The sequence below is a fragment of the Nicotiana tomentosiformis genome, chromosome 1 (assembly GCF_000390325.3).
Source record: "Nicotiana tomentosiformis chromosome 1, ASM39032v3, whole genome shotgun sequence".
Classification (NCBI taxonomy): domain Eukaryota; kingdom Viridiplantae; phylum Streptophyta; class Magnoliopsida; order Solanales; family Solanaceae; genus Nicotiana; species Nicotiana tomentosiformis.
Genome location: NC_090812.1, coordinates 53,837,112 through 53,862,318, shown reverse-complemented (window position 1 = coordinate 53,862,318; position 25,207 = coordinate 53,837,112). Strand labels below are relative to the sequence as shown.

General features: G+C 41.9%; 2 protein-coding genes and 1 pseudogene across 2 annotated transcripts; 2 read left to right on the top strand and 1 right to left on the bottom strand.

Moving 5' to 3' along the window:
* Nucleotides 1–1,243: 1,243 nt before the first annotated feature.
* LOC138906525 (uncharacterized) lies at nt 1,244–4,284 on the top strand. The gene is made up of 3 exons (XM_070195497.1): nt 1,244–1,682; nt 2,554–2,597; nt 3,940–4,284. Exons 1-3 carry the CDS (start codon nt 1,244–1,246, stop codon nt 4,282–4,284), a joined length of 828 nt encoding a protein of 275 aa, XP_070051598.1.
* Nucleotides 4,285–19,055: 14,771 nt separating this feature from the next.
* Nucleotides 19,056–20,592, bottom strand: LOC104112380 (short-chain dehydrogenase reductase 3b-like). Its single transcript, XM_009622269.4, has 2 exons — nt 20,404–20,592; nt 19,056–20,024 (listed from the first exon to the last, which is right to left on the bottom strand). Exons 1-2 carry the CDS (start codon nt 20,418–20,420, stop codon nt 19,259–19,261), a joined length of 783 nt encoding a protein of 260 aa, XP_009620564.1. The 5' UTR covers nt 20,421–20,592; the 3' UTR covers nt 19,056–19,258.
* A 1,912-nt stretch (nt 20,593–22,504) lies between these two features.
* LOC104112379 ((S)-8-oxocitronellyl enol synthase CYC2-like) lies at nt 22,505–24,232 on the top strand (annotated as a pseudogene).
* The last annotated feature ends 975 nt before the right edge of the window (nt 24,233–25,207 follow it).

Genomic DNA, 25,207 nt, shown 5'->3' with positions numbered 1-25,207 from the left:
GCCTTGGCTCTCCTTCCCTATATTTTAGTTTATTTATTCATTTCTACTTTCCAGACAGTGTACCAGACTATGTCATTATGTAGATGCTCATGTACTCAGTGATACCCCAGTGTTTGGGAAAACTTATGTTTTGAGCTATGATATTCTATTTCATTTTATGAGATTCTTAATTATTTAAACTATTTTAGTAAATTTCAAGTTGAAAGTGTTGGAAATGTCTGAGTAGTCGGCTTGTCTAGTACCATGATAGGCGCCATCACGACAGGTTAGGTTTTGGGTCGTGACAAGTTGGTATCAGAGCCTAGGTTACATAGGTCTCATGAGTCATGAGCATGTTTAGTAGAGTCTTGTGGATCGGTACGGAGATGTCTGTACTTATCTTCGAGAGGCTGCCGAACTGTTAGGAAAACTTCACATTCTTGTATTCTTGTCGTGTGAATTTGTTGATTCTGGTAACTAAAATTCGGTTATTCTATTCTCTTACAGATGGCGAGTATATGTGCTACCGGGCAGGACGGATAGCCACCAGTACCACCGACTAGGGCCATGAGAGGCCGGGGTCGCGGTAGGGGTAGAGGTTCAGCTCGTACAGCAGCACTTGCAGATCCCCCAGTCACCCCAGCTCAGGAGTAGGTTCCAGATGTGGTTGAGCCAGTGGGTCCAGCTCAGGCACTAGTTGTGCCAATTGTGATTCCAGGCCTTCAGGAGGCTTTGGCTCAGATATTGACTGTGTGTACTAGCCTTGCTCGGGCGGTTTCTGTTCAGATCGCGCCAACCACTTCTAAAATTGGGGGAGGTACTCAAACTCCCGCCGCCCGTACTCAAGCAGGTGATGTAGGGACTTCAGACCCCAAGGGTACTACCAGCCCAGTAGGTTACAATTGCTCAGGCCCAGATGGGTCCCATTATGACTAATGATGAGCAGAGGAGACTAGAGATATTTGGGAGGCACCAGCCTCCATCATTCAGTAAGGCTGAGTCATAGGATGCCCAGGACTTCCTGGATAGGTGCCAATGGATTCTTCGCATGACTGGTATTCTGGAGACTAGTGGGGTCTCATTCACTACTTTTCAGTTAACTAGGGCTGCCTTCAGATGGTGGGAGGCCTATGAGAGGTGCAGGCCAATCGGTGCAGCACCACTTACATGGCATGAGTTATCCATTCTCTTCTTGGAGAAGTTTGTGCCACAGACCCACAGGGAGGAGCTGCACAGGTAGTTCGAGCAGCTACATTAGGATGTCATGTCTGTGACCCAGTATGAGATGAGGTTTTCAGAGTTGGCTCGTCACGCAGTTTGGTTGGTTCCCACTAAGAGGGAGAGTATTAGGAGGTTCATTGATAGCCTCTACTATTATTACCGTTTTGTTATGACTCAGGAGAGTGTATTAGGAGCTACGTTCGATGAGGTGGTTGATATTGCTCGGCGGCTAGAGATGGTTCGTAGTCAGGAGCATGAGGAGAGGGAGGCCAAGAGGCCTCGTGGTTCGGGTGATTTCAGTGATGTTCCTTCTGGGGGACAATCCTACCACAACATGGGTCGTCCTTATAGGCCTGCTCAGATGTCTCGTCCAGTTCATTGTGGTGTATCATCTAGCCATGGTTCGTTCAGTGCTAGACCAGGTCAGTCATCTCTCAGTGCTCTCCCAGCTCAGAGTTCATCTCGTGCACCATCAGTTCAAGGTTTATCTACACCATGAGCCTTTGGTAGTTATTCTGGTTCACGGGGATCACCTCAGTATTTGCCACCATTTTTTGAGAGGGGATGTTTCGGGGGAGGATGTAAGGCCCCGAAAATTTTTATCTAAAACCCGGAGTTTCGTGATGCCGAGGTAGACTTATAGGTTGGATAGTGCGTTGGGGAGTTCAATAAAAGTTTTGGACCGCACAACCCTTCGCAAATCCCACAAAAGAATTTCCGGAGGGAAGTTCTGCAACGCATAATGCGACCGCAGACTGGTCATAGAGTGAGGCAAAAGTGCCCAATTCCGGAGGGCCATTATGCGGTCCATTTTACGTACTGCAAAAGCGTGCGACAACAGATCTGCATCGATGCTTCATTTTTCTTATTTTTATAACCCGACCCTATCTCGATAATTAGACATAATGGGCCATTTTTGAAGGGAACATCTGATATTTTTAGAGAGAGTGCCCTAGAGTGAGAGGTGAAATCCCTAAGCTAATAGTTCATCAAAAATCTTGCTCAAGCTTTGAAATTCAATAAGAAAGCTCACAGGGTCTTCAACCAAGAGGTAAGATTCTAGCCCTAACCTTCAATTTCGTGATTTTTCTGAAAATAGATAATGAGAAAGGTAATTCTTGGGGGTGGGAGTTGTCCATTATGCATGCATGTACTATCAAGGGTTGGGAGAAGAATGTTGATCTAAATTGGATAGACTTTGGGTGGTGGAATGAAGGAATCCACCATAGAAGGACCTTAAACTCATAATACCCACTTAGTGTTTGATAAAATGCTCAAATGAGCTGGAACCATGAACTCCCTCCTAATTTGTGTTCAATTTTTCTATGTCTCTAAATAGATCGAAATTGCTAGGATTTTCAAAACTGTGTAGTAAATTAAGGAAAGTTCAAAGCAAGGTATGAAGGCTAAACTCTTTTTCTGGTATTGGAAGTCCCGTGTTCTTACAAAACTCCATCGTGTGAAGTTTGAATATGGAACGCTATTGATGTGGGGTATTCAAACTAGTAAAATTGATTTTCGATTGGCATAACGTGTTAGAACCCTCGTGTGTTAATGATTCTCTATTTTTGACTTAATTATGTTATACCCCTTTTGGGAAGAAGATCTTGTATGAAATCAATATGATTAAACACTTATTTCTCATATGATGAAACCTTATGAACTTACACTTGCTAAGGCCAAAGGTGCCAAATGGTTGATTTGAAAGGGAACTCTTTTGTACAAACTATTATCGTTTTGGGAATCCGAAATGTGGCATTATGAATACACCTCCACCCGCATACATTGGGGTGAGGCGGCAGGGCCGCTTTGTTTAATGCTAGTTGTAAAGGATCCCCGACTTAAAAATTTATAAATGTTATTGAAAGCTCTTAATAAATTTTTTATGACTTTAACAGCTAACTAAGCCTTTTATTGTTACCACGATTCATCATATTCATGTTGTATTTCCAAGTCCTTGCATAAGTGTTTGGTTTTCATACTAGTACTATTTGACATGTACTAACGTCCCTGTTTCCGGGGGCGCTGCATCTATAATGGATGCAGGTGGTTCCACAACGGAGGGCATTGACCAGTGATAGCGGTACACTCTCTTCCCAGTTGGCTTGGTGAGCCCCACTTCATTTCGGGGTCGTGCATCTTTTGTTGTGTGTGTATTATGTTTTGAGGTATAGCCGGAGCCTTATTGCCGACACTATCATTATACTCTCTTGTATCTATTAGAGGCTCCGTAGACATGTTGTGGGTTGTGTATAGGTATTGGGAAGGTCAAGATAGTAATGTCGTATGTGTATTACATATTCCACTTCAACTGCGAAAATGTATGTATTTTGAGACTTTATAAATGAAGTAACTAATGGTGATGGAATTAGTGTTGTTCATGAACCCTCTTGGTGTTAATTAATAAAGTTTATCTTCTCTTTATTTATGGGTGAAATGGGTAGAAGGAAATATTGCTGGCTTGCTCGGCCGGGTTATCTCGGTTGAGCACTGGTCGTGCTCCCCGAGGTCGGGGCGTGACAAACGTTGTATCAGATCCTAAGGTTTTAAAGTGTCCTAGGATGTCTCGGAGCCGTATCTAGTGGAGTCTTTCTTATCGGTGTGTTGTCGACCACATCTATAATTAGGAGATTACTTGGGCAGTTAGGAATAATACCCTTCTTTGATGTTCTCGATCGTGCGATAAAGTTGATTGTAAGATTATTCCTTCTTTAACTCGTGCTTTACTCTAACTTTCAGTACATAGCGTCTAGGAATAAGGCAAGAACTGGCCAAGGAGCCACTGTTATCCCAGGAGTGGCAGTTGGTTCGATATTTGATGATGCGGGTGAGCACCCTAGGTGTGAGGATATTCCCCCAATTACTACACCGCCTGAATCTACTATTCCTGCTCAGACTGCACCAATTCCTACACCTACTGAGGGTGTAACAGTCCCTCCAAGTGACATTCCAGTTCCACCTCCAGCTCCAGCTTCTGGTCCCGCTATTTTTGATAAGGATCTTAGGGAAGCCATACAGATGTTGGCTCAGATAGTGGCCTCCCAGGCCCAGAGATCAAATGTTGCACCTACTTCTTCTAGTTAGCCAGGGAATTCCGCTAGTTCCAGGGTGAACAGGTTTCTCCAGTTGGATCCTCTAGTGTTCACAGGTACTGATCCTTAGGAGGACCCCCAGGACTTCATTGATGAGATACACAAGACCCTCCGAGTTATACATGCTACTCAAACGGAGGGAGTGGAATTGGCCTTTTACCGCCTAAAGGGGGTGGCCTATTCTTGGTTTGAGATGTGGGAGGAGTCCCGTGATGAGGGGAGCCCGACGAGGTGGAGTGAGTTCACCGATGCTCTTATGGATCATTTCTTGCCTGACGAGACTAAGACGGCCCGTGTTTTTGTGTTTGAGAGCCTGAAGCAAGGTATAATGAATGTGTAGGAGTACCATATGGAATTTTCGCGCCTGTCCAAGTATGCTATTCACATGTTGCCTACTGTGGAAGCTAGGGTGCGCTGGTTTGTGCAGGGCCTTAGCCCCTTGGTTATTAATGATCTCGCTACGGCTGTCTTGAATTCTAATATGAACTATGGGAAGATGGTGGCATTTGCTCAAGCTACAGAGGATCATAAACTGAAAAATAGAAGGGAGCGTGAGGGTAGCAGCAAGGCCTGGACCGTGGGCAACTTGGGTGGTTCTTATGGTAGTGGTAGTTCGGCATTTAGGGGAGGTTCATCAGGGCCATCTCAGTCATTCACTCAGTCTTCGATGAGTGTACCACCATCCGGGCCCAATCAGGGCAACAGGGGACCCCACCAATAGGGTCGGCCTGGAGGGAGATTCCAGCAGCAGCGGAGGCCCCCATGCCCTAAGTGTGGGAGGAGCACTTTGGGGTCTGCTTCATGGACCTACCTATATGCTACAGGTGCAGTGTAAGGGGTCACATACAGAGGGATTGCCTCTCGTCCCGTCGGATCATGGGTAAAGGTACGACACAACCAGCTAGTTCTGCAGCTACTACATCCACAACACCTCCTCCAGCTCGAGGCACCCCAGCACTCGTATGGCGTGGTGCAGCTAGGGGTGGTGCATAGAGTTCGGGAGGACCCAACAGATTTTATGCTATGCAGAGGCGTCGGGATTCAAAGCCTTCTCCAGATGTTGTCACAGGTATATTGATTGTCCAATCCCATGATGTATATGCTCTTATTGATCCCGGTTCCACTTTGTCATATGTCACTCCTTATGTTGCTATGGAATTTTGGATAGAACCGGAACAACTTCATGAGCCATTCTATGTATCTACTCCGATTAGCGAGTCTATTGCGGCCACACGGGTTTATAGGGATTGTGTTACCACGGTGCATGGTCGGGACACCCTGGCCGATCTCATTAAATTGGGGATGGTTGATTTTGATGTAATAATGGGGATGGATTGACTTTATTCATGTTTCGCTAGCTTGATTGTCGAACCAGGACCGTTAGGTTTGAATTTCCAAATGAGTCAGTGATTGAATGGAATGGGGATGATGTGGTGCCGAAGAGTAGGTTTATTTCTTACCTTAAGGCCACGAAGATGATTACAAAGGGTGTATCTACCATTTGGTCCGGGTTACAGACACCGATGCTGAGGCACCTACACTTGAGTTTGTGCCTGTTATGAATGAATTTCTGGAGGTCTTTCCGGATAAGCTTTCTGGGATCCCACCAGACAGAGAGATTGATTTTGGGATTGATGTGATGCCAGGCACGCAACCTATATCTATTCCACCCTACAGAATGGCACCGGCCAAATTGAAGGAACTAAAGGAGCAGCCGAAGAACTTGTTAGAAAAGTGTTTCATCCGGTCGAGTATGTTTCCTTGGGGCACACCGGTACTTTTTGTATGGAAGAAAGATTGGTCACTGAGAATATGTATTGACTATCGACAGCTTAACAAGGTCACGATTAAGAATAAGTACCCACTGCCAAGGATAGATGACTTGTTTGACCAATTACAGGGTGCTAAGTACTTCTCCAAGATTGATTTAAGATCCGGGTATCACCAATTGAAGATCAGGAAGCAAGATATTCCGAAAATAGCTTTCAAAACCCGGTATGAGCACTTTGAATTTCTGGTAATGCCTTTTGGGCTAACAAATGCCCCGGCAGCTTTCATGGATCTTATGAACCGAGTTTTCAAGTCGTTCAACTCTTTTGTGATAGTGTTTATTGAAGATATCCTTATATATTGATGAAGTCGAGAGGACCATGCCGATTACCTCAGGGAAATTCTACAGATTCTACGTCAACACCAGTTGTATGCGAAGTTTTCGAAATGTGAATTTTGGCTTGAATCTCTCACATTCTTGGGTCATGTTGTCTCCAGAGAAGGAATTAAGGTCGATCCTCAGAAGATTTCAATGGTGAGGAATTGGCCTAGACCTACTACCCTAACTGAGATTCGCAGTTTCTTGGGCTTAGCTGGATATTACAAGAAGTTTGTGGAGGGGTTCTCTACTTGCCTCTCCGTTGACTAAATTGATGCAGAAGGCGGTTAAGTTCCAATAGTCAGATGCTTGTGAAAGGAGCTTCCAGGAGTTGAAATCAAAATTAACTACGGCACCGGTGTTGACCCTACCAGAGGGTACCGATGGGTTTGTGGTATATTGTGATGCTTCAAGAATCGGACTTGGGTGTGTATTAATGCAACATGGTAAGGTGATAGCTTATGCTTCTAGGCAACTCAAGAATCATGAAAAGAACTATCCAACACATGACTTAGAGCTTGCGGTGATGGTATTTGCATTGAAAATTTGGCGTCATTATCTGTATGGGGTCCATGTGGATATATTCACACACCATAAGAGCCTTCAATACATTTTCAAACAGAATGAATTGAATCTGAGGCAGAGAAGATGGCTTGAGTTACTCAAGGATTACAACATCGATATTCTATATCATGCGGGGAAAGCTAACGTTGTGGCGGATGCTCTTAGCCAAAAATCTATGGGCAATTTGGCTTACTTGGAGGCATTCCAAAGGCCGTTGGCCAAGGAGGTTCACCGGTTGGCTGGTTTGGGAGTCCATCTTGTGGACTCTAGTGAAGGAGGAGTGAGTGTGCAAAATAGGACTGAATCATCGCTTGTTGTGGAAGTCAAGGAGAAGCAATACACCGATCCATTATTGGTACAATTGAAGGAGGGGATTCATAAACATAAGACCATGGCCTTTTCTCTTGGCATGGATGATGGTACCCTAAGGTACCAAGGGAGACTATGTGTTCCAAATATGGATGGTCTTCGGGAAAGAATCATGACCGAGGCTCACACTTCTAGGTATTCCGTGCACCCGAGCTCTACAAAGATGTATCATGATCTTAAGGAAGTCTACTGGTGGAATGATATGAAGAGGAATGTAGCGGACTTTGTGGCAAGATGTCCAAATTGTCTGTAAGTGAAGGTCGAACACCAAAGGCCCGGTGGGTTGGCATAGAACATAGAAATTCCAATGTGGAAATGGGAGATGATCAATATGAACTTTGTGGTAGGACTACCTCGCACTCCTCGCAAGTTCGACTTGATTTGGGTGATTGTGGATCGACTCACGAAATCAACACACTTCTTACCTGTTAAGGCTACCGACACAACGAAAGAATATGCTCAATTGTATATCAAGGAAATCGTCAGGCTGCATGGCATTCTAGTTTCCATCATTTCTGATCGGGGGGCACAATTCACAACTAACTTTTGGAAGAAATTTCAGCAAGGGTTGGGTACTCAGGTAAATCTTAGTACAACCTTTCACCCGCAGATTGACGGGCAGGCAGAGCGGACAATTCATACACTTGAGAATATGTTGCGGGCTTGTGTTCTTGACTTTAAGGGTAGCTGGGATGATCATTTGTTGCTCATAGAATTTACCTACTGTAAGGCCCCGTAAAAGTTTGCAAAAAAAATGCCGGATTGGGCTTACGTGTTTAGGGATTGTATAAATCTGTGGCTCAGACTTTTTGGGTTGAACAATGCACTGAGGGATAAAGGAAAACATTTGGCAGAGAAATGCATTTCTGCAGTCCATTATGCGACCGCAGAATCACTCTACGGACCGCATAATGGCCGTAGAGTGAGGCAGGAGAGGGGCAGTTTTGGATGCCATTCTGCGGTCGACTATGCAACCGCAGAACTGTTCTGCAGTTCACTATGCAACCGCAGAACTGTTCTGCGATTCACTATGCAATCGTAGAACAGGTCTGCGGCCAGGCAAATTTTTGCCACTTTTGGACACCAATTATGCGGCCGATATGCGGTTCTCATATCGACTATACAATCGCAGACCTTGTTTCGGAGCTTCATTTTTGTGTTTTTGAAACCCGACCCTACTTCGTTAAATACACACTTTGGGCCATTTTTGAGCTAAAATCTGACATTTTAGAGTGAGAGAGAGTGCTCTAGAGTGAGAAGGTGTTCCTCAATAATTGTTCTTCAATTCTTGCTCAAATTGCGGGAGATTAAGAAGGAAAACTCACTAGGTCTTCATCCTAGAGGTAAGATTCTACACCCTATCCCTCAATTTCGAATTTTGTTTAAAAATGGGTAATTAGCAAGATAATTTTTGGGCATGAGAGTTGTTTATTTTACATGCATGTGTTATCAAAGGGTGTAGGAATATTGTTGAGTTAAAAATGGTAAATATTGGGTTGTGGGATGATGGAATCCTCCATAAAAGGACTTTGAAACCTTAATACACACCTAGTGTTTGATAAAATGCCTAAATGAGCTAGAACCATGGGCATCTTCCTAATTTTGGCTCAATTTGTTATATTTCTAAAATAGATTGAAGTTGCTAAGAATTTCGGAACATTTTAGAGTTTAAGGAAGCTCCATTGATGTATGTTGGATAAACTCTTCTTTAAAAATTGGAACCCCAATATCCTTGTAAGTTCCAAGATATTTATTACAAGTTGAGTATTCCGAATAAGTTTTGTGATAAAGATATATGTTCAATTCGTGTTTCAAGTGCTCTTATCATATTGTATTATAAATTGAGGATGTGTTCCAAACTATGAATTGTGTATCTACGTGTTATGATTCCAAGTCATGATTTATGTGGGAAACTATTATACCAAATTGTGTAGAGATTGTGATTGGGGTTACACCTCCACCCGCATATATTGGGGGTGAGGCGGCAGGGCTGCTTTGTGTGGAAATGGGTATTGTGCTTACACCTCCACCCACATATATTGGGGTGAGGCAGCGGGGCCGCTTTGTGTGGAAATGGGTATTGTGTTTATACCTCAACCTGCATATATTGGGATGAGGCGGCGGGGCCGCTTTGTGTGAAAATGGGTATTGTGTTTACACCTCCACCTGCATATATTGGGGTGAGGCGGCGGGGCCGCTTTGTGTGAAAATGGGTATTGTGGTTACACCTCCACCCGTATATATTGGGGTGAGGTGGGGGGGGGGCACTTTGTGTGAAAATGGTTACAGAGGTCCTCATCTTAAATTCTATAAATGTTAATGACAACTCTTGATAAGCTTGCTTTGGTTTAAACGGCTATCTATGCTGTTCTATTGTCGCCCTGGTTCATCATATTCATATTGTACTTTCGAGTTCTTAAATTGGTGTTTGGTTTTCATACTAGTACTATTCGACATGTACTAACGTCCCTTTTGCCCGGGGCGCTGCATCTTTAATAGATGCAGGTAGTTCTACAACGGAGGATACAGACCAGTGATAGCAGTGCTCATTCTTCTCAGCTGACTTGGTGAGCCCCATCTCATTCCGGGGTTGTGCATCTTTTGTTTCGTATGTGCTATCATATTTTGAGGTATAGCCAGAGCCTTGTTGCCGGCACTATCATTGTACTCTTTGGTATTTTGGAGGCTTCATAGATATAGTGTGGGTTGTATATTGGTGCTGGGAAAGTCAAACTATGTTGTATTACTTGTTCTATTTAAGACCTTAACATGATGGAACTATTGGTAATGAATTGGTATTGTAGACATGAACATCTTATTATCTAATTAGCGAAGATATGTATCCTATTTATTCATGGATGAGTTTGGGTAGTAGAAAATCTAATAGGCTTGCTCGGCCGGATTCACTCGGTTGAGCACCGGTCACGCTCCCCAATTTTGGGGCGTGACACCTACAACAACAGTTATCAGGCTAGTATCCAGATGGAACCGTTCGAGGCTTTATATGGTAGGAGATGTAGATCTCTCATTTAGTGGTTCGAGATTGGGGAAGAATAATTGATAGGGCCGAACCTCGTGCATCAGGCTATGAAGAAGGTTAAGATCATTACATAATGGTTGAAAACTGCTTAGAGTCATCAAAAGTCCCATTCGGATGTGCGTCGCGGGGATTTGGAGTTTAAAGAGGATGATTGGGTGTTCTTGAAGGTTTCCCCCATGAAGGGTATAATGTTGTTTGGTAAGAAAGGGAAGTTGAGTCCGAGGTATGTTGGAATATACATAATTATTCAGAGGATTGGTCGGGTGGCTTACAAGCTTGAACTATTTCCAGAGATGTCTTTAGTGCACCCGGTGATCCACGTATCCATGTTGAAGAATGTGGTTGGAGATCTGTCGCTTATTGTTCCAGTTTAGGCTATTGAGGTTAACGAGGAATTGACTTATGAAGAAATTCCAGTTGCCATTCTTGATAGGCAAGTCTGTAAGATGAGAAATAAAGAAATTACCTCTGTGAAAGTACTATGGCGGAACCAGTAGGTTGAAGAGGTCACCTGGGGGGCCGAGGAAGTAATGAAGAAGAAATACCCTCATTTGTTTGAATAGCCATGTATTTATAAAGTTGTGTTATATGAAAATGCTAAGAGTTTACCTTCTATGAATTATGTATCATTTGTACAGCCTATGTTAAGGATACTCCCTCTTGGTGATGCAATGTTTATGGCGTTGTTGCTGGTGTTGTTTCCATATTATTTTACATCATTGTGTTGTGGTTGTGTTGTTAGGATTGGAATCTGGGATTCTCTGACAGGTGGATAGGCCCGGTTACAAGGGAGACTCTGCCGAAAATTTTGAAAATTTAGGGAGTTAGTCAAAAGTCTAGAACTGTTGGTGTGTGTTATAGCAGCTGAGTCAAATTGGTTTCTAATGGCAGATTTTGGCCCTCATTCGAGGACGGATGATCTTAAGCGGGGGAAGATGTAAGGCCCCGAAAAATTTCATCTAAAACCCAGGTTTTGTGATGCCGAGGTAGACTTATGGGTTGGACAGTGCGTTGGGGAGTTGAAGAAAATTTTTGGAAGTACAGGGCGTTTCTGCAGTCGCAGAACTGATCTGCGGACCGTAGAGCTACCGCAGACTGAAGCAGAAACTTGGAAAATTTTTTGGACTATTATGCGGTCTATTATGCGGCCGCATAATCATTTTGTGGGCCGCACAACCCATCGCAGATACCACAAAAGAATTTTATGAGGGAAGTTCTGCGGTGCATAATGCGACTGCAGATTGGTCGCAGAGTGAGGCAAAAGTGCCCAATTCTGGAGGGCCATTATGCGGTCCATTTTGCGAACCACAGAAGCGTTATGCGGTCACATATGCGATCGCAGATCTGTATCAGAGCTTCATTTTTCTAATTTTTATAACCCGACCCTATCTCGATAATTAGACATAAGAGGCCATTTTTGAAGGGAACATCTGATATTTTAAGAGAGAGGAAGTGCCTTAGAGTGAGGTGAAATCCCTAAGATAATTGTTCATCCAAAATCTTGCTCAAGCCTTGAAATTCAACGAGAAAGCTCACAAGGTGTTCAACCAAGAGGTAAGATTCTAGCCCTAACCTTCAATTTTGTGATTTTTCTGAAAATAGGTAATGAGAAAGGTAATTCTTGGGGGTGGGAGTTGTCCATTATGCATGCATGTACTATCAAGGGTTGGGAGAAGAATGTTGAGCTAAATTGGATAGATTTTGGGTGGTGGAATGAAGGAATCCACCATAGAAGGACCTTAAACTCATAATACCCATCTAGTGTTTGATAAAATACTCAAATGAGCTGGAACCATGAACTCCCTCCTAATTTGTGTTCAATTTTTCTATGTCTCTAAATAGATCGAAGTTGCTAGGATTTTCGGAATTGTGTAGTGAATTAAGGAAATCTCAAAGCAAGGTATGAAGGCTAAACTCTTTTTCTGGTATTGGAAGTCCCGTGTTCTTACAAAACTCCATCGTGTGAAGTTCGAATATGGAACGCTACTGATGTGGGGTATTCAAACTAGTAAAATTGATTTTCGATTAGCATAACATGTTAGAACCCTCGTGTGTTAATGATTCTCTATTTTTGACTTAATTATGTTATGCCCCTTTTGGGAAGAAGATCTTGTATGAAATCAATATGAGTAAATGCTTATTTCTCATATGATGAAACCTTATGAACTTACACTTTCTAAGTCCAAAGGTGCCAAATGGTTGATTTGAAATGGAACTATTTTGTACAAACTATTATCATTTTGGGAATCCAAAATGTGGCATTATGAATACACCTCCATCCGCATACATTGGGGTGAGGTGGCAGGGCCACTTTGTTTAATGCTAGTTGTAAAGGATCCCCGACTTAAAAATTTATAAATGTTATTAAAAACTCTTAATAAATTTTCTATGACTTTAATAGCTAACTAAGCCTTTTATTGTTACCATGATTCATCATATTCATGTTGTATTTCCAAGTCCTTACATAGGTGTTTGGTTTTCATACTAGTATTATTCGATATGTACTAACGTCCCTGTTTCCGGGGGTGCTGCATCTTTAATGGATGCAGGTGGTTCCACAGTGGAGGGCATTGACCAATGATAGCGGTACACTCTCTTCCTAGTTGGCTTGGTGAACTCCACTTCATTCTGGGGTCGTGCATCTTTTGTTGTATGTGTATTATGTTTAGAGGTATAGCCGAAGCCTTGTTGCCGGCACTATTATTTTACTCTTTTGTATCTATTAGATGCTCCGTAGACATGGTATGGGTTATATATTGGTATTGGAAAGGTCAAGATAGTATCGTCGTATGTGTATTATATATTCCACTTCAACTATGAAAGTGTATGTATTTTGAGACTTTATAAATGAAGTAACTAATGATGATGGAATTAGTGTTGTTCATGAACCCGCGTGGTGTTAATTAATGAAGTTTATCTTCTCTTTATTTATGGGTGAGTTGGGTAGAAGGAAATATAGCAGGCTTGCTCGGCCGGGTTATCTCGGTTGAGCGTCGGTCACACTCTCCAAGGTCGGGGCGTGACAATAGAGAGTTGGGTCATGTGAAAATATTTTGTCCCCGCCTTATGGGAGGTCCAACTCAGTAGAGGAGTCAGGCCACGACTTCAGCACCAGTTACTTCACCACCCGCCCAGCCAGCTCGGGGTGGGGCTCAGACACACTGATCACAAGTATTGTCTCAGTATGCCACATAGATGCTTCTGTATTATTTGACCTTGGTTCCACTTATTCGTATGTATCATCATATTTTGCTCGTTATCTGGATATGCCCTGTGAGTCCTTAGCTTCATCTGTTCATGCATCTACACTAGTGGGCGATACTATTATTGTGGACCATGTATATCGGTCATGTGTAGCGACTATTGAGGATTAGAGACTAGAGTTGATCTCTTATTGCTCAGTATAGTTAATTTCGACGTGATCTTGGGTATGGATTGGTTGTCTCCATGTCTTACTATTCTGGATTGTCATGCTAAGACCGTGACATTGGCGATGCCGGGTTTGCTAAGGATCAGGTGGAGAGGTTCTCTAGATTATGTTTCCAGCAGGGTGATTACATATTTGAAGGCCCAACGGATGGTTGGGAAGGGGTGTTTGTCTTATTTGGCCTTTGTGAGGGATGTTGGTGCTAATACTCCTACTATTGACTCTATTCTGGTGGTGCGAGACTTTCCAGATGTATTTCCTGCAGACCTGCCGGGCATGCTGCCCGACAGGGATATTGACTTGGTGCCGGGCACTCAGCCCATTTCTATTTCTCCGTATAAAATGACACTAGCTGAGTTGAAGGAATTGAAAGCACAATTTCAGGAACTTCTTGATAAGGGGTTTATTAGGCCCAGTGTGTTACCTTCGGGTGCACCCGTTCTATTTGTGAAGAAGAAGGATGGTACTATGCGGATGTGCATTGATTATAGGCAGTTGAACAAAGTTACAATCAAGAACAAATATCCTTTGGCACGTATTGATGATCTATCTGACTAGTTTCAGGGAGCGAGGGTGTTCTCTAAGATTGATTTGAGGTCTGGATATCACCAGTTGAAGATTCGGGACTCAGATATTCTAAAGACAGCATCTAGGACCCGTTATGGTCACTATGAGTTCCTTGTGATGTCTTTTGGGCTGACCAACGCCCTCGCTGCATTCATGCATCTAATGAACAATGTATTTCAGCCTTATCTCAACTCGTTTGTCATAGTATTCATTGATGATATCCTGGTGTACTCACGTAACCAGGAAGAGCATGCCCAGCATTTGAGGATTGTGTTACAACGGCTGATGGATGAGAAGCTTTATGCCAAGTTCTCCGAGTGTGAGTTTTGGCTTAGCTTAGTGGTGTTCTTGGGGTACGTGGTGTCCAGTGAAGGGATTAATGTGGATCCAAAGAAGATAGAGGTGGTTCAGAGTTGGCCCAGACCACCTCATCTACAGAGATTCAGAGCTTTCTAGGTTTGACCGATTATTATCGTCGCTTCGTGGAGGGTTTCTCGTCTATTGCATCGCCTTTGACCAAATTAACCCAGAAGGGGGATCTTTTAAGGTGGTTAGATGAGTGTGAGTAGAGATTTCAGAAGCTCAAGACTGCCTTGACCACAACTCCAGTTCTACTTTTGCCTTCAGCGTCATGCTCTTATACAATGTATTGTGATATTTCTCGGATTGGTATTGGGTGTGTCTTGATGCAGGGGGTATAGTGATTGCTTATGCTTCGCATCAGTTGAATCCTCATGAGAAGAACTACACTGTCCATGATTTGGAGTTGGCTGCCATCGTAATGCATTGAAGATTTGAAGGCATTATCTCTACGATGTATCTTGTGAGGTATTTACGGATCATTGGAGTCTCCAGTATTTTTTCAAACAAAATAATCTAAATTTGAGGCAGCGGAGATGGTTGAATATGCTAAAGGACTATGATATCACCATTCTGTATCATCCTGGGAAGGCCAATGTGGTGGCCGATGCCTTGAGTAGAAAGGCGGTGAGTATGGGTAGCCTTGCATTCATTCTTGTTGGTGAGAGACCTCTTGCAGTTGATGTCCAGGCCTTGGCCAACCAATTCGTGAGATTAGATATTTCGGAACCCAGTCGGGTTCTAGCTTGTGTGGTTTCTCGGTATTCCTTATATGATCCCACCAGAGAGCGCCAATATGATAATCCCCATTTGCTTGTCCTTAAGGACACAGTTAGCACGGTGATGCCAAGGATGTTACTATTGAGGACGATGGGGTGTTGAGGATGTAAGGTCGGATTTGTGTGCCTAATATAGATGGGTTAAGTGAGTTAATTCTTGTGGAGGCTCACAGTTCGCGGTATTCCATTCATCCGGGTGCCGTGAAGATGTACCAGGACTTGAGGCAGCATTATTGGTGGAGGAGGATGAAGAAGGATATAATGGGGTTTGTAGCTCGGTACCTTAATTGTCAGTAGGTGAAGATGGATTTTGTAGTTGGACTCCCACAGACTTCGAGGGAGTTTGATGCTATTTGGGTGACTGTGGATCGGCTGACCAAGTCCGCACACTTCATCCCAGTTGGGACTACTTATTTTTTGGAGCGGTTGGTAGATATACATTTGCGAGATTATTCACCTTCACGGTGTGCCGGTATCCATCATTTCAGATCGGGACACACAGTTTACATCGTAGTTTTGGTGAGCCGTGCAGCGAGAGTTGGGCACACAGGTTAAGTTGAGTACATCATTTCACCCTCAGACGGATGGGCAGTCTGAGTGCACTATTCAGATATTGGAGGATATGCTACGCATTTGTGTCATAGATTTCGGGGGTTCATGGGATCAATTTCCACCGCTCGCAGAATTTGCCTACAACAACAACTACCAATCGAGCATTCAGATGGCTCCGTATGAGGCTTTGTATGGGAGACAGTGTCGGTCTCCGGTGGGATGGTTTGAGCCGGGTGAGGCTAGGCTATTGGGTACTGACTTGGTTCAGGATGCTTTGGACAAGGTTAAATTGATTTAGGATCGGCTTCGCATGGCGCAGTCTAGACAAAAGAGTTACACCGATCGAAGGGTTCGTGATGTTGCTTACATGGTTGGGAGAAGATACAGCTCAAGGTTTCACCCATGAAGGGCGTTATGAGTTTCAGGATGAGGGGTAAGTTGAGCCCTCGGTATATTGGGCCATTTGAGGTGCTTCAGAGGATTGGGGAGGCGACTTACAAGCTTGCCTTACCTCCTAATTTGTCGAGTGTTCATCCAGTATTTCATGTTTCTATGCTCCGGAAGTATGTTGGCGATCTATCTCATGTTCTGGATTTCAGCACGGTTCAGTTGGACGGTGATTTGACATCTGATGTGGAGTCGGTGACCATTTTAGATCGACAGGTTCGAAAGTTGAGGTCAAAAGACATGGCTTCAGTGAAGGTATAGTGGAGAGGTCAGCCAGTTGAGGAGGCTACTTGGGTGACCGAGCTGGAGATGCAGAGCATATATCCACGCTTATTTGAGACTCCAGGTACGTTTCTAGACCCGTTCGAGGACGAACGTTTGCTTAAGAGGGGAGGATGTAACGACCCGACCGGTCGTTTTGAGAGTTGTAGCTCCGTTCCCCCATTTACTGCTCATTTTATGCTTAATAATTGTTATGTGACTTGCCGGGGTAGTTGGTTCGATTTAAGGAATGTTTCGGAATGAGTTGAGGCACTTAGTCTCAAGGTTTGAAAGCTTAGGTTGAAAAGGGTGACCGAAGGTGAATTATATGTAAATGGATCAGGAATGAAGTTTTGATGGTTCTGATAGCTTCGTTGGATGATTTTTGACTTAGGAGTAAGTCCGGATAGTGATTTGGAGGTCCGTAGTTGAATTAGCCTTTAAATGGCAAAAACTGGAAATTAGAGGCTTTGAAAGTTTAAAAGTTTGACCAAGAGTTGACTATGTAGTTACCGAGCTCGGATTGTGGTTCCGGGAGTTGGAGTAGGTCCGTTGTATTATTTATGACTTGTGTGCAAAATTGAGATCAATCGGACTTGATTTGATAGGTTTTGACATCGATTGTAGAAGTTGGAATTGCTTAGTTTTCATTAGGCTTGAATTTGGGTGCGATTCGTATTTTTGCTATTGTTTGATGTGATTTGAGGGTTCGACTAAATCCGTATCGTTTCTTAGGATTGGTTGGTGTGCTTTGTTGAGGTCCCGGGGGCCTCGGGTGGAGTTCGGATGGTTAACAGATCAAGTTTGGATTCAGAGGCCGATTCACGAGGCAAAGGCTTATTGGAGTAGAGTTTTGCACAGTTTGAGGTAAATAATACTTCTAAACTTGGTTCTAAGGGTATGAAACCCCGAATTTCGTATTATGTGATTGGTGTTGAGGTGACGCACATGCTAGGTGACGGGCGTGTGGGCGTGCACCGTAAGAATTGTGACTTGGTCGATTCCATGAGACTGTATAGTTGAATAATCTTGTTGTTACCCGTATTTTCACCATGTGTTAGAACAATTGAGCTGTCAGTCATGTTAGAAATCCTGCTTAGGCTACGTGTTGGTACTGTTGGGACCCACAGAGGTCGTGTTACATGTTGAACTATTTGCTTAACTTGTCCTTTTATACTTAGTCACAGTTATTATTTACATATCATATCTCAATCTCTGTTGTCCTTTATTGATACATCATATCATCATTGTTTGGCCTGATTATCATGATTCTTGTGAGCCCGAGAGACTGGAGAGATTAATGATTGAGTGAGGTTGAGGGTTTATTGCGAGTGATATTCATGGGATCGGGCTGCACGCTGCAGCAAACTTATTTGATTAATGCTAGGATTTGGCTTATTATAGCGCTTAGACTGGTTCGGCCCCTCCGGAGTCTGCACATCTACAGTGAGCACATATTCTAGTAATTTATTTATATTTGGGCTGGATCAGTCCTGATCTTATTTGCATTTGGGCTGGATCTGCCCTGTTCTATGTTAAATTTTTATTGCAAAACCTGAAAGCATGTCTAAATTCTTGTACCGTTACTTGTAGATTATGAATTTCTGAGATACCACTGTCATATTTTTCTGTAACTTTTCGTACTGTTAATGCTGTATGTGGACTGTAATACTTGAACCCGTCACTACTTTCAGTCCAAAGGTTAGATTTGTTACTTATTAAGTTAGTTGTACTCACGCTACACCCTGGGACCTCATGTGCAGATCCAGCATGTCCGGTCACGTCGGGTGTTGATTCACAGAGTTTCGACATTCGGAGATCATCGAGGTAGCTGCTTTGGTGTCCGCAAGCCTTGGCTCTCTTTCCCTATATTTCAGTTTATTTATTCAGTTCTACTTCCAGACAGTGTACCAGACTATGTCATTATGTAGGTGCTCATGTGCTCAGTGACACCCCGATTTTTGGGAAAACTTATGTATTGAGTTATGATATTCTATTCCGTTTTGTGATATTCTTAATTATTTAAACTGTTTTAGTAAATTTCAAGTTGAAAGTGTTGTAAATGTCTGAGTAGTCGGCTTGCCTAGTACCATGATAGGCGCCATCACGACAGGTTGAGTTTTGGGTCATGACAAGTTTGTATCAGAGCCTAGGCTACATAGGTCTCACAAGTCACGGGCAGATTTAGTAGAGTCTTGCGGATTAGTACGAAGACGTCTGTATTTATTTTCGAGAGGCTGCCAAACCCTTAGGAAAATTTCACATTCTTGTATTCTTGTCGTGCGAAAACAAACACTTTTAATTGTTCAGCTTTCATATTTAGATGCAACACTTCAATATTCAAATGTATATTCGAATCTTGATAAAAACAAATAAGCCCATAGTAACTATAACAACTAAAAAAGATCCTGGGAGGGAATAGCAATATTGTAAATGAATTTAGAGGAGGATTTAATCTAGCTTCATAATAGAACTTAGGCCACCATCGACAGCCAAATTATGAGCACTAACGTAAGCCGACTCATCCGACGCCAAGAAAAGTGCTGCTTCTGCGATATGCTTTGTACTCAATGTAATACCTTTCAAGTTAGCATTTCCACATATTGAAGCTTCAATAGGGGCGGCATCCCCGCCGAACGTTTTGCATACCATTGGCGTCGCAATGCCATAAGGCGATACACAATTCACCCTAATTCCATGTTGCCCCAGCTCACGCGCCGCCGCTTTCACCACGCCTAGGATGGCGTGCTTCGACGCCACGTAGGCTAAAGGAGCTGCACCCGCTAAAATAGCCTCTACGCTTGCCGTACATATGATGGAGCCTTGGATTTTTTCAGTTACCATGACTCTAGCTGCATGCTTGACGGCTAATGCCGATCCTCGTGCGTTAATAGTCATCGTCTGGTCAAACACCGTCATATCCATGTCGAGAACGGAACTGAGGGTGCCGAGGGTGCCAGCATTGCTGAACATGATATCGAGGGTACCGTATATCTCGACGGCATAGGCGACAGCGTCCTCGACTTGTTTCTCGTCAGTGACGTCGCAGTGGCGGTAGCTGGCCTTGTCGGTACCGATTGACGCCACTACTTGATGGCCAAGTTCATCTTGAATGTCAGCAATGACTACACGAGCTCCATGTTCCACGAACAATCTTGCAGTTGCTTCACCAATACCGCTTGCAGCACCAGTTATTACAGCCACTTTACCCTCCAACCTGGTACCACACAAAATATTATACTAGTGTTGTTTTTAAAGGAATTTTCATAAAGTACTTTAGAGCATAATTATTGTTAGCCTAATTAGCGCGTAGCTACTGTTCAATTTATTACTAGCTAATTATATCATGCGCAACAAATCTTAAAATAAACATGTCCTATCACTAATTAAATAGTATGAAATTTCGACGGCTTATTGACGGTAACATTGGACTCCATCGGAGTTTCTTGCACCACCTTATTTTAAATTTGCAGCCTATTCATGTGTTTATTTGCACCTATGTCTTTATATGAGTGCATAAAAATGGAGTACAATATATATCTGACTATAAGCGTCTTGCTGATTGTGAAATGAAATTGAAAATGATGAATTATTACCTGAGCTTATTTGCCATCGGAAAACAAGAGGAAATTCCTTTTCGCAGCACTGTTTAAAGTTTTTGCAGAGGTCTCTGCCGGCGTTCCAGCTCACTGAACAGAAATTATTTCTATGGATCTACAATATAAAAAAAGGTTAGTAGTGTCTTGGTAAACTCTCCATTTTGTTGACTGGCCTTGAGCTACGCCAAGAAAATCGGGGGAAAGCTGGCTACCGGCAACAATATAGGGATCCACGTTTATTGTTGGCAAATCTGCGACCCCTCAAAACTTAGAAGGCATGAATCTATGATTTTTTAATTACCACTTGCTGGGCAATATTAATTAATTTTTTTAAAAGAATAGGATTAAATGTTTTCTTAATTGACCCAGAATTTCAAATACACTCACAGTGGCTTTCTTTAATATTTTACTGAATGTTCCTTGAAACTTACGTTGTTGTACATTTAATAGGCATGAATGTATGCACGTATTACTACAGTTGGCATGGCACGCAATTGTGGGAATTCTAATTGATTTATCAAAAAAATAGGAGTAAATAGTTTCTTCAGCAAAAACAATCTTAAGGAGGAAAATTCAATACACGTGCCAAACAAATAAATATCATTAGAGAATGATTCTAAAACCAAAAGTATAACTGCTTTTCTAAAAGAAATTACTTTCGAAAGTTTTATGACGGTAAAACTAGGGGAAAACTGAAAAGAAACAAAAACGGAAGGGGATAAAGCTTGGCCTTGACAAACATTAAAATGAACTTTTAGCCAAGAATTTTGCCTGGGCTGCGTAGTTGCACTTGCCAAACAGGGCCACGATCACGAGACACGGAGTCTAGGCTTGAGTATAACAGGCCTCCTAATGTTAATTAGGAAGAAAAGTCCTATATAACTGATTCATATTGCCTTCTAATTCTCGTACTGCAACTTACGCGGTAATGGAAAATTCATGTAATGCAACACTTTTAGTTTAAATTATTAATTACTCCAATCAGAGGCGGACCCACGATTTGAGCACAACGGGGCACCATTGTATGCTAATCACTAGCGATAAATAAAATTCGACGTGCAACTCTTTGAAAACTTAATATTATGATGACTTATCGTTCAAGTATAAATATAAAGAAGTTCTAAAGAAACAGAAAACACTGAACAAAGAGAGATTCTTTCACAAAATGGATGTTAAAAGGGAAAGTCTTTGATTAAGCATGTTTCACACTTTAAATTTCTAGTATTTTAATTAAAAAAAAGGGTATGTTTAAATTATCAAAATTTACTAAAGAAATCAAAATTATGGGTATGTTAATAGCCAAAGAACTTAAGAAGAGTTTCAAACTCTTAGTTGCCATTGCCGAGTCGGAGTCAAAGTGATTGTTGAATAAGGATTTGTATGTTTCTATTTGTGGAATGATAAGTTGCAATTTGAGACTTTTAATTTTAAGGCAGGGATTTGAAAGAGAATAAAACTAATTAAGTTGACTATTATGTATTAGTACTAAGCTATAGTTGGATTCAAAAAGAAGATAAAAGTTAAAATTAAAGCAATTTGTTATTAAGTCTAAAAACTGTTGTATTCCAAGAACTAAAACAAAAAGGAGAAAAGGCTTAAGAGAGGTTTCGAATCCACGTCATCTAGACAAGAAGCAAACTTAAATGCACAACGCAACCACTTCTCCATCCGCCCTTTTATGTTTGGGACACATCTTAAATATTTAAGGGGTCCCATATATATGGACATATATATATATATATATATATATATATATATATATATATATATATATATACATATATATACAATATTTTTGCCGAGCTTAACGGGGTCCCGTAACCCCTCAACCCACAACATAGGTCCGCGTCTGACTCCAATACTGAAGTATCTTGTTGATGAAGTCTTAAACTATTAACAGAGTGAACTATATGCTATAGGTTAAAAGAAGCTTTAACTATTCTTATCTTCAAGTGTATTAAGTAGAAGCACATGCATAAATACACCTTGTCACCCAACACTTATGTCTTGGTACAATAAATTGTTGTTATTGGGGTGCGGCTAGCTCTTGTATACTACTCCTTTGGGGTGAATGCATAGGCCAGTAAACATGACAAGAGTATTATTTCTTAAGTCCCATCAGCGAAATGTCAAAGGGCTTAAGTTCTTTAACATATATGTCATTGATTAATTCTATCCATTCATTCTCTTTTTCTATAAGATGGAGATGAGAAAACAGAATAGGTTTGCATCATAGCCTGCTAATTGTAGTTGTCACTCTGTTGCAATTAGTATTAGAAAATGGCTCAGAACAACGTCAACCAATTCCACTTTGAGGTCAGATTCAATAAAGTTATTCATACTTAAATTTGCACTGAAACGTCTCAGCTGGTGCGCCTCGTACAGATTTTTGTAATCAGCGCGCTTGTCAAAATGAACTGGTGGTGGTCAAGATCTACTAATAATACACAGGTAAGTAAAAATTTGCAGACTATTTCACAAAAACTATAAACAGTATATTTGAATTTCCATCTGCTATTGTAATTTGGGTAGTACTTAAATTTGCCCAAACAAAATATTTACGTAAAATTTTGGTTCACAGCGGTGTATTGACTATTATGAAACAACAAATGAGAGCTACCAAAATGTTGGCCTAGTCATTAGAGTCACCGGCGTGGTTGGCAACAGCTTGGCCGAAACACTCTCTTCCACTGACACCCCAGGCGGTCCTTGGAAGGTCTATGGTGTGGCACGTCGGAGGACACCAGTCCGGAATGCTAAAGTCACATATATTTTGTGCGACGTCTCCGTGGCAACTGACACTCAAGCCAAGTTATCGACCCTGGAAGATGTGACACACATTTTCTGGGTGACTTCGGCTTTTGACCTTTCTATGGCCAAACACTGTGAAATTAATGCAGCTCCTCAATGCAATCATCCCAAATGCACCAAATTTGTGGCACATCTGTCTCCAGACAGGCGCGATGCATTATATGGGGATACATAGATCAATTGATGGGAGGATTCATACTATTTCCCATGATCCACCTTTCACTGAAGACATGGAAAGGTTGGAAAATATTCACAACTTTTATTACACGTTAGAAGATGTACTGCTTGATGAGATCTCCAGAAAACCAAGTATAACATGGTCCGTCCACAGGCCAGATATGATTTTCGGATTTTCACCTCATAGCACATTGAACATTGTTGGAACGCTTTGCGTGTACACAACAATATGCAAATACGAAGGCATTCCACTTAAGTTTCCAGGGACAAAAGCCCGTTGGGATAGTTACTCTAATGCATCAGATGCTGATTTGGTGGCAGAGCATGAAATTTGGGCAGCACTCTGCCCCCGGGCGCAGAACAAAGTATTCAACATTACCAATGGCGATGTGTTCAAATGGAAGCATTTGTGGAAGGTGTTGGCTGAACAGATCGGAGTAGAATATGTAGGATTCGATGAGACGGAGAAACGGATTTGCTTGGCCGAGATGATGAAGGATAAGGGGCATGTGTGGGATAAGATTGTGAGAGACAATAACTTGGTTTCCACCACGTTAGAAGAGGTTGGCTTGTGGCAATTTGCTGATATGATACTGGCTGGAGGAAGTAATAGGTTGAGCAGCATAAATCGCAGCAAAGAGCATGGTTTTATGGGCTTCAGGAATTCCACCAATTCCTTCATTTTCTGGATACAAAAGGCAAAAGATAATAGATTAATTCCTTGAACATTGTATCTTCACTTCTGCATTTAATAAGGTTATCTTACCTTGTTAGTTAATTTATTTAGGGAAAATCTTTGTAATTAGAATAGGGGTGGCCGGTATACATACCACTTCAATTCTTTGTTTACTTCAACCCCTCTACCGGCCGCTCCCACGTCAGTGTTTACATTTCAAAGTCCACGAAATGAAATTACACAAATTGCATTAGAATAAAATATAAAGCTAATTCTAATAGTTATAAGATTTTCTTCTATGTCAATGGAGAAGTTGGTCTCTATATCAGGATTAATTAAGTTTTAGATTCCTCAATTTCTTCCTCCTTTTGTTCTGAAATGAAGTCATCTTCCCCTATCAAAGCTAGTCGTCTATCTGCCAATTGTGGACCAGAGGAGATGAGCTTGAAATACAAAGAGATAATATCAACCCTCCATAAAAGAGAAGGTAGGAATCCTTCTCAGGATTGCTACCAATACCAAGGCTTCTCGTTCCATTTAGCCTTCTTAGAAGCAACTTTATCTATGCAAGAGAACTTCAAAGCTCAACCATCCGATATTTTTCTTTGTGGTTCTATAAAAACAGATACCACCTGGCTTAAAGCTTTAGCCTTTTCCATTATCACTAGAAATCTTTTTGATGACTCCACAAACCCTTTACTTACCAAGGTTCTTCACTGTTAAGATCTTGTTAGAGAGTATTTCAATATTAGATTGTATGTCTGATATAGTCAAAGATTGTAGGTAAAGAGACGTGATCTTTGGGATACGCTTTTCCACAAAATCTTGAATTTTCCATTTTCTTGCGCAGTGCTCTTGCTTTGGTTCTCTGTTCCACGTCATTTACATACTTTTCTTTCTGAAATTAAAATTTCAAAATGGCAAGTGATTCTTCACCAACAAATGATATTAAATTATTTTTTACCTCAATTTCAAATCCTTCCACTATTACAACTGTTAGATTACAAGGTAGTATTAATTACACACCGTGGTCTTCTTCTGTTGAGATGTTGTTTATGGGACAGGGGTATGAAGATCACATAGTCAAAAGTGCTAGCGATATTGATACTAATGAAAGGTCTAAGTGGACTCGAATTG